Consider the following 9,760-nt stretch of genomic DNA (forward strand, 5'->3'; position numbering starts at 1 on the left):
GCAGCCCAGGTACTGCCCCTTCTCGGTGACGTCTCTACAGCCTGTTATAAAGACCTCGGGCGCAGCCTGCCAAGGTTCTGCTAACTCCCAAGCTGAGCAGGACTTGAGCCAAGAGGCGCCTGCAAAGCTGCAGGCGGCGGCGGCGGCAGCGGCGGCGGCGGTAATGAAAGCAGAGGAAAAAAATCTCCAGCTGGACTCAGGGCCCCAGAATCCCGGCCATAGACTCTGACTTTTACAGGTCGTGCTGTGACTAATACCTCCCAGCCTTATCTTCGCCCCCAAGTCCTCACGCAGCATAGGGCTTTGCCTTTCTCGCTACAGGCAGGAAGAACAGCACTTGGAAGCAGCAGCAGGTGCAGTAAGGTGGGGGGGGTGTCTCCTGCCTCCTGGAACCGTGACCCGTGGAATTTCTTTCTCTGTTTCAGCTCAACGCGGGAGAGACGCTGTTTGCAGATTACAGAACTCAAGTGCTTCCTGAAGCTTAAAAGTGGAGGAATTCAAAGCCAAGGATATACAGCACATCTAGAAGATTTTATTTGAGCGTCAAGTCTTCTTGTAAGGAAGGGGTTCTGTCCAGAAAGCGCCTACGAGCCCTCCCGTCTGGGTTAAACAGGGCTTTTTGACCTCAGGCGCTGGCTCGGGACCCTGCTGCAAAAGGGTCTGTGTGTGTATAGAGAGAAGGGCTTAATCACTTAGCAGAAGAATGGATAACGTCCTCCCAGTGGACTCAGACCTCTTCCCAAACATCTCCACCAACATCTCGGAGCCTAACCAGTTTGTGCAGCCAGCCTGGCAAATTGTCCTTTGGGCAGCTGCCTACACTGTCATCGTGGTGACCTCCGTGGTGGGCAACGTGGTGGTTATGTGGATCATCTTGGCCCACAAGAGAATGAGGACAGTTACTAACTACTTCCTGGTGAACCTGGCCTTCGCAGAGGCCTCCATGGCTGCATTCAATACAGTGGTGAACTTCACCTACGCAGTCCACAATGAGTGGTACTATGGCCTGTTCTACTGCAAATTCCACAACTTCTTCCCCATTGCTGCTGTCTTTGCCAGTATTTACTCCATGACGGCTGTGGCCTTCGATAGGTGAGCTTGACCTTTGTGGAAAAAGGGAAAAAGTATCTTTAAAGGAAGATAGCATTGCTATGGAGCTTCAGGGTGGAATAGTGCATGGTTCAAGGTGGAGATTGACCACTTGTACCACTGGATTTGTACTGACAGCTAGCCGAGTCAGTTGTTGATGGGGGATTTTAATCTTATCTGATGCTTTTCTTTTCTATCTCTCTTTCCTTTTCTACTCCTTTCCATTTTTCTGTCTCTTTTCCATTACATGTACATATGTGTGTACAATCACTCAGTTGTGTCCGACTCTTTGCAACCCCATGGACTGTAGCCCGCCAGGCCCCTCTGTCCATGGGATTTTCCAGGCAAGAATACTGGAGTGGGTTGCCGTTCTCTTCTCCAGTGCATTGTTCCCACATAGGGAGTGAACTTGCATCTCCTGCATTGGCAGGTAGATTCTTTACCACTAAGCCGCCTGGAAACATCCCCCCCCCCTTTTTTTTCTTCATTTAACTCTTTTTTTCCCCTTCTCCACTCATCTCCCTGACATTTTTCCTTTCAACTCCTGCTTTGCTTCTTTCCATATATTCCTTCTGTCTTCTGCCTTTACAGCCTAAAGGGGATACCTAGGGTATAGCCAAGGGTCTGGCCCCTGACTGGGGTACTGTGAATCCTTGCAGGGCTGCTCTTCTGCTGTTCAGCCTTTGGATGCTTTCCAATTTTGAGTACATGTAGGCAAAATTCCTCATTTTCACTTTTTCCTGAAGATTCAGGGGCTTTTTGCTCCCGTCTTACCCCTCTAATATTATTTGGATGTTAAGAGCATTCCATTAGAATCTTAAAATGCAGAATTCTAATTAAGCTCTGTCTATGCTGCTAGGAGTTCTCATTCAGGAATGAGAGGCAGCTATGTTGTTCTTAAGGAACTCCACATATAGGGATCCAGGAGTTTTTCAAAATTTCTCTTGCCATGTAAGGTCAATGTTTTTAGACTGTCTGTATCCATAGAGAAACATGCTTGGCAAAGGCAATCAAAGGCAATTGAGAGCTTTTTCCTGCATTCGACAGGCTAGGGTTCCAGAAGCTGATTAATAGTGAAAATGCTGGCATTTTCAAGTGGGTCCTAAGGTGGCATGATGGAAAACTAATTATTAGAGCATAGCTCTATTTGTATTGACTTTTTGTTAGTGCCCTAGGTCTCTAATGTGTATATCTATAGGTTCACAAGTGTTAAATGTTTACCTAGGATGTGGAGGTATGCTTAAAACACCTGCCACTGTGATTTTGAAATGGGTCCTTCTGATGGCCTTGCTGAGATAAATAAATATGAGAAACCCAAAGAAGAAGCTATGAGAAAAGCTTCAAAAATTTTTTCCCAAAATTATTGAACTCTTTTGCATAAAATTTGTAATTGATTTGAGCGGATTCTATAGCCAAATCTCTTTTTAAATCAGAGGAAACTATGTTTCTTTTGCAGTGATATCCAAATGCTGATTTTTAAATTCCCTTTATGCAACTCTTATGTGCTTAATATGTAATGTGAAAAATAAATTGTGGTGAGTCAATTTATATTTTAAATGTAGGAGAGGAACCAATTACTCAAAGTGGTACTGAAATGAATTTTTTTGAGAATGTCTCTCTTATGCTACTCTGGTTTTTAGATATTTGTTTTGCTGGATGTCAGATACACCTGTAAGTCTTTCTGCAGTGACTGCTCCCTTAACTTCTCAGCCCCCTTAAACTTAGAAAACTCACAGCATGATGCATAACTGATGCAGTGAAGCCTGATGCCATTTCAGCTTTACACATACTATCTTGATTATCCCTAACTTAGAGGGAAAGTTGGTATTTTTACTTCATTGGGTACTTGTGAGCTCAAGGGAGACCCGACAGTCAGTGTGAGCCCAAGCATTCAGTAGCTGATGGAGCCCCAGCAGACAGCTCTCCTGCTCTGGCTTATACAGCAATGACATGCTCCATAGCTCTTCTCTTTCTCTTTGCGCTTAGAAGGTGAGGGGTAGGATTCAGGGTCAACGTCTTCACAGTGGGTTGCGAAAGGAGCCTGATTTTGGCTGCCTTGACTCTGACATCTCAGACTCCACTGTTTGTCTCTAGGCAAACTACACACAGGACCCTGACTCCCTGTGACACCCTCAGTAAGATCAGAAGGTCTCTGGTGTCAGAGCTGAGGGAAATGACAAGAAATGCCACTTGTGCCTGATGTGCAGGTTATCAACGGCATGCTCAGGGTTAGAGTTCAAGGAGAGTTAGGGATGCTGCCTCAAGGCTGTGTCTCTAGGTTCTCCAATGCTCCTTTTGGTTTTCCTTGCTCAGCCTCGTGAGCAGAGTGAATTAATCCCCTTAGGCCCTCCAGTGAATCTAGCTCCCCTACAGGCATGGTCATCCATTCTTTCCCTAGAGTGTTTTAGAGAGGAAGAGGCCTCCATATGAATGATCTCTTCTTTACTCCGCCATGGCGATGCAGACTTGGAGGAAATGTTAAATTACCTTTTTGTATGCTCCTTGAATTTTTAACAGATCATCTTTGAATTATCTTAAAAAATAAAAGCAACATGGTTTTCCTGATTGTAAAATTAAACCTCGTTCATGAAGAACATAGACACAAAAATGCAAATCACCCACGACTCCACCATGCAAAAGTAACACCTGTTAACATTTGAATTTCTCTTTTTATGACTATTTCATTACATTATTGAAGTAAGATTCTAGGTAATTTGGTAGGTTATTTTTTTCCATTGATATTAATGGAAAACATGAATAATATTTTCTCATGTTATTAACACTCTTCAGTAACATAATGGTAGTGGCTTCCTCTTAATATTATTCCATTACATGAATATGCTATTACTATTTTAACCATCTCCCTACTGTTGAGAATCTGCTAATTCTGTATGATAATTTTATTTTGTTTTCTTGATTGTTTCCTTAGGGTAGATTCCCAGAAATAAAATTACTGGGCCAAATGAAATGAGATTTTAAAGAATGCTTCTTCCTAGTTTTAAAGGATTCTAAACCCTGGGCAGAGCAAGGAGCGTGTCTTTTCTGTTTTGTTTACTTTTATCTCCTCAGAATGAAGAAGAGTACTTGGTACTTAGCAGTCACTATATGCTTACTGATTAAATGAATGAGCAAATAAAATAATACATGCTCCTATAAAAACATTTGGAAGAACATTATCAATGGCACCCTCAGGGTTTATAACTATTTTCAAGGTAGTCAGGCCTCAAGGCTGTATTTCCAAGACCTCCATTTTAAAAAGTGTAAACAATCTACCATTCCAATACAGAAAACTAGATACAGGTCTGGAACCCTATACTTACTCTTTTGTGTTACTTATGCCACATAGAGTCACTCATATTCAATATACATTTTGGATCATAATAAAAACAGTTTCAATGGTTGTTTTTTTGTGTGTGTTTTGTTTTGTTTCATTTTCCAAATCAGGAAATAGTTTTCAAAATAAGATTTTTAAAGGATGCATTATATTGCATAGCTATAATCATTTATTTAATCATTCTTCTATTTTTAGATGTATATTGTTTCCATTTTGAATGATTACAGGTAACTGTGAAATTAATATTCTTGACAGAAATCTGAGAGCATCCCTTGTTCTTTTCATAGAATAAACTCCTGAAAATTGAATAGCTGGGTCAAACTGTCTTGGTAAGCTTTGCCCAATTTCCTTCTAGAAACAAAGTGTAGGCAGAGAAAGAGACTTGAGCTGCAGATGGTAGAACTGATTTCAGTCTTTCCTGTAAACTTTCCATAGAGTGAAGGGAGAGAGACAGAGAGAGATAATGAGAGTCCCTTCAGAAAGAATACCCATTTACTGAAGGCAATGGTTACCTAGAATTTTTTAACGTTGCAGAGACAAATATACTAAATAATATTAGGTTTACTAATTAAACTCCAACAAATACCAAGGATTTTTCTTTTTAAAACTCTGTAATTTCTCCCACTCAAAACAAAATTTTAAAATTCGTATTTTAAAAACTAAAAGGTATGTGTGTGATGTTTCATGAAATTGGAAGTTGGAAGACGCTGAGAGGGGCACCTTCGCTCCTCAGGAGCCAGTGACGATGACTGGGTCCAGTTCTGTGGAGCAGCATCCAAGAAGAGAGGAGGGGAACCAATCCTTAAGCCCCACAAAAGGGGCCGTAGAAGCGAATGGGAACCTGACTTGGAACCCAGCTCACAGCAGCCAGAGGCTCAGAAAAGTGCTAGTCTGATAACACTGTTTCTTTACCTGGCAGGGGCTGTTTTAATTTCAGCAAATGAAAGGTAAATGTTGCTTACTTCTCAGACTGGGTCTAAATAGATATATTGTATTTGAGTGAAAGAAAACATCCAAATGATGATGGTCTCTGGACAATATGAAATTTGTTCAGGACCAAAAAAATATTTCCTCATATAGGGGTAACGATTGAAGGTAAAAGAGGGAATGAACTCTCTGAGAGATGAAAAGAGGAACCAAGACATGCATAAATAACAAAACTCTGCTTACTGATTCACTGGTCTCTATCCCACTCCCAGTCGTACTCAGCTACAAGTCTAAATAGCCTGCTTCCCAAGTCTCTGCTAGACCTGCAGTCTGTCCTTGAACCTCACCTTGGTGACAGACTTGGATCCCATTGTATATCTCAGGGCAGTCCTTCTCCATCATACCCAGAGGCAAGTCTTTCCACTAATTTATTTTTTTTTAATTTAAACTTATTTATTTTAATTGGAGGCTAATTACTTTACAATATTGTATTGGTTTTGCCATACATCAACATGAATCTGCCACGGGTATACACGTGTTCCCCATCCTGAACCCCACTCCCACCTCCCTCCCCGTACCATCCCTCTGGGTCATCCCAGTGCACCAGCCCCAAGCATTAGATAGATCTTACAGTCCATGACTAAGCACCCAGGTGTTGCTGAGAATGTTCATTCACTAGAAGTTCATCCCTGGTAACTGATCCTATCTTTTCAAATCATGAATCTTGAATATAAGGGTCGATACAGACCTTCTTGAGTTTTTTACATCTTGGATGAACCATTTGGCTGCAGGACCTTTCCTGGAGAGGTCTGCTGCCCACCTGCTTTGGAGTTGCCCCCCTGCCCTTGCCACATCCTCTCCCAAATCATAGGAGCCCCCAGGGTCCTGAATGGTCGAAGCCCTTGTTTTGGTGGGCGTGGGGGGTTGGCTGTCAGAAACATATATGGGTTCAACTGGGGGAAAATAAAGAGTAATTTTCAATGTAAAAGCACATCATAGGACCACTTGACTACTATTACTGTTGTTCAATTAGAAAATAGTAGAATAAAGATTGTAAGCGAGAAACACGCACTGTTAAACTGGAAAAAGATCTCCAGTCCATCAAGGGATGGTGCCACCAGGTACGTGGTTCCTGAATCAGGGCCTCATGCTTTCCCTCAAAGGGCTTATGATACATAATGATTTAAAGGTAACTATAACATAAGGTATTACATGATAGGTTTCATAAGTATTGTACAAATTCTATAGGAGTGAGGAGGCAGGAGGTAATCTAGCAGTGATGATCAAGAAAGGCTTCAAAAGGTGATAACTGATTTGAGCCTTGAAGATTGTATAAGATTTTTAAAGAAGATGTTAAGGAAAGGTGATATTTTAGGTAAAACAAACTATACAACAGCAATATGGAAATAAAAAGTTGCGAAGTATTTGGGGAGAATGACAGGCTGACTCAATTTGAGTGAATTCACAAGTGAATCAAGAAATGGATGGAGGAGTTGGTCAGAAGAAAATGAGTATAGTTTTTGTTGGATTTTATGTGAAAATATAATGATAAGTTTGAAATGCCCAACAAGCAATTTGAGAGGTGGGGCTAGAGAAGAACCTAGGGAAACAAAATCTATATTTAGGAATTTTCTGAACAGATGGCTTATTGGAAATTTGAAAGTAGAGAATATCTCTTTTACCTATATATGTTTCCGGAAAAGAAGCCAGGGATTCATGGAAATGTTCTACCAGGTATTAGAAGGGAAAAAATAAGAAACAGAGAGATAGTGGAATAATCAGAATACGTGGAGTGACAAAAATTAAGAGAGGTGAGTTATGATGGGTTATATTATAATGTCATTAGAATCCAAGGATGATGACATTAGTTTTGGCAATTAGAGAACATTGGTGAGCTGTTAGAGACAGTGTCAGCACAGTATGAAGTGGGGGTGGGGGTGGATAAAATTAGATGCAATGAGGGAAATGGCCTTTTATTCATCCATTTGTCCATTCAGCAAAGCTTTATTGAGCACTTACTATGTACCAGATGCTAATGCAGAAAAATATTGCCTTTGCCCATCTGCTCTCAATCTTCAACTATCAACAAAGTTACGAACACCGTTATAACCCAATGCAATTAGTACCATGCAGAGGGAGTTCGGAGACAAAGGAATGGTCTACCCTTGGGAATGTGGGAAAGGTTTAGAGTAAAATAAAGAAAAGGAAGAGGAGGGGAAGAGGAAATAAACAGCAAAGTACAGAGAAAACAATGTGAAGTTTGGGTTTTTAAAATAAACTTCAAGAGCATTGGATTGGGGATCATCATAATGATTTAGTCATGTTTGTCACCTGGAAACTAGAAAGAGGATTTTATATTAATACAGTTTATAATACAGTTTATATTAATACAGTTTATATATAATACAGTACCTTATGGTGCATGTTCTCCAATACACTGTCTCATCTAAGCCTCGATACCAATGGGGATTTTGTTTCTACTTTGGATAGACTATTAAAAACAATTTCTTTTAGCATCATCCTCATACTCGCCACTCCCTAGTAACTTGGAGACCCATGCAACTTGCATTCATGTGCCTTAGACATCTGCCTGTACGCTCCTGCTCAAGGTAGCTTTTGAAATCCATATAGTCTAAGGAAAGTGATATAAGGGTCCTACTGTTTCAGAGAGGATGTTAGAGCCCTTTTAACAAATTTTCACTCAAATAATAGTTCAACCCCACAACCTTCTAGATAGCATCATTGTAAGAAGATCAAATTCTGCTTAAATATTTTACTCAAGTTGTCTCATTTGTTAAATTAATTCCATTTTGAAGCATTATAAAATCATTCCTTTTGTTGAAAGAATAATGACCCTGATTTGGGGCTGCCTTTACTAATATAATGCCTCTTCCCTGTGGCCATATCTCTGATAGATCCATCCTGAAGCTTCTCTATTTTGGTTAACTGTCCGTAGTTCCTTCATCTTTCCATCCTCATTGTCTCTACTTGCTATTCCCATTTGCTCAAGTCAAAGTCGCTCAGACGTGTCCGACTGTTTGTGACCCCATGGACTATACAGTCCGTGGAATTCTCCAGGCCAGAATACTGGAGTGGATAGCCTTTCCCTTCTCCAGGGGATCTTCCCAACCCAAGGATCAAACCCAGGTCTCCTGCATTGCAGGCTGATTCTTTACTGGTTGAAGCATCAGGGAAGCCCTGTGGTCCTTTTAACTGAGAGTTTAAATAATGCCCAGAACTGAGCATTACCCTATTACCGTTACCTTGTCCAGATCCGCCTGCTACAGGGCTGGTGTACTACCTCTTGACTTTGTCTTCTTAGACTTAGTTCAGGCGCTGCCTCTACTAAGAAGCTGACCTTAATCTGCAGGTCTAGTGAGGTGTCCTTCCTGTGTATTCCTGTCATTCATGCAGGATATTTGTATATCGTTTATGCAACTCTCTGTAACTTGTTGATCTTTCTCACACCCTCCCACCCACTAAATTGCAAGCACCATGAAAATAGGAATACTTTATCTGGTTTCCTGTTACCTGGCACAGAATAGGAACTTATTAAAGTGTGTATATAGTGGTTGATATGACTGTACTTCTCTTCTGCACGCACCAACCAAAATCTGAAAACCAGACATCAGACAGACTTCAAAGCACACCTATGATCCTATGCCTTGAAGAAAAGAAAAATCAGACCAAATTTCTGTCTACCATGATGTTTTGCTACAAAATAGAAAATTTTTGGTTTCAAACCCCTGTTCAAGAATAACTACATGTTCTAATTCACCTGTCTCTTCCAGACTTCACTTGACTGGTCCCCACTGGATTCCCAACCCACACCCTGTCCCCAACAGGTATTATACCCCAGAAGAATACCTTTGATTGAGAGAGGTGTTTATCCTTTCTACCTTGGTGTTTATCCTTTCTCCTTTAGCTCCAATCTATCAAGGCATACTGAAAACTCTGAGGTATTTCATGGACCCTTTTGTGGTCTAACTATTGCCATCCCACTGGCTTTTTCTTCAACATCCTTGCTAGCAAGAGGGTGTTTTACTTGTCTCTGCTTTACTTGTCTTTCCTGAGGCAGGACCAGCAAAATCTGTCCTCCATCCAGCCCTCCAAGTGCTATATCTACAGTATTTGTTGAACACCTAGACTATACCATATTAAAATACCATCACAGACACAGGAACATTTCAGCAGAGTGGCCTAAGGAAGTCATAGACCTTGAGGACAGACTGGGAAACTGACTTACTTTAGAAACTGATTTGCCACCTTTAGAAGCTGTGTTTCCAACTTTCGGAAGGACTATGAGAAATGCTGGACTGGAAGAAACACAAGCCGGAATCAAGATTGCCCGGAGAAATATCAATAACCTCACATATGCAGATGACACCACCCTTATGGCTGAAAGTGAAT

At 41.1% G+C, this 9,760-nt stretch overlaps 1 protein-coding gene across 1 annotated transcript in view; it reads left to right on the forward strand.

The window, feature by feature from the left end:
- The first annotated feature begins 703 nt into the window (after window positions 1–703).
- Window positions 704–9,760, forward strand: part of TACR1 (tachykinin receptor 1) — a 177,026-nt gene continuing 167,969 nt past the window's right edge. Inside the window, exon 1 of the mRNA XM_010829693.1 lies at window positions 704–1,092. Within this exon, the coding sequence (XP_010827995.1) occupies window positions 704–1,092 (389 nt within the window). The remainder of the gene's footprint in view (window positions 1,093–9,760) is intronic.

Source organism: Bison bison, unplaced genomic scaffold (assembly GCF_000754665.1).
Source record: "Bison bison bison isolate TAMUID 2011002044 unplaced genomic scaffold, Bison_UMD1.0 scf7180017864508, whole genome shotgun sequence".
NCBI lineage: Eukaryota > Metazoa > Chordata > Mammalia > Artiodactyla > Bovidae > Bison > Bison bison.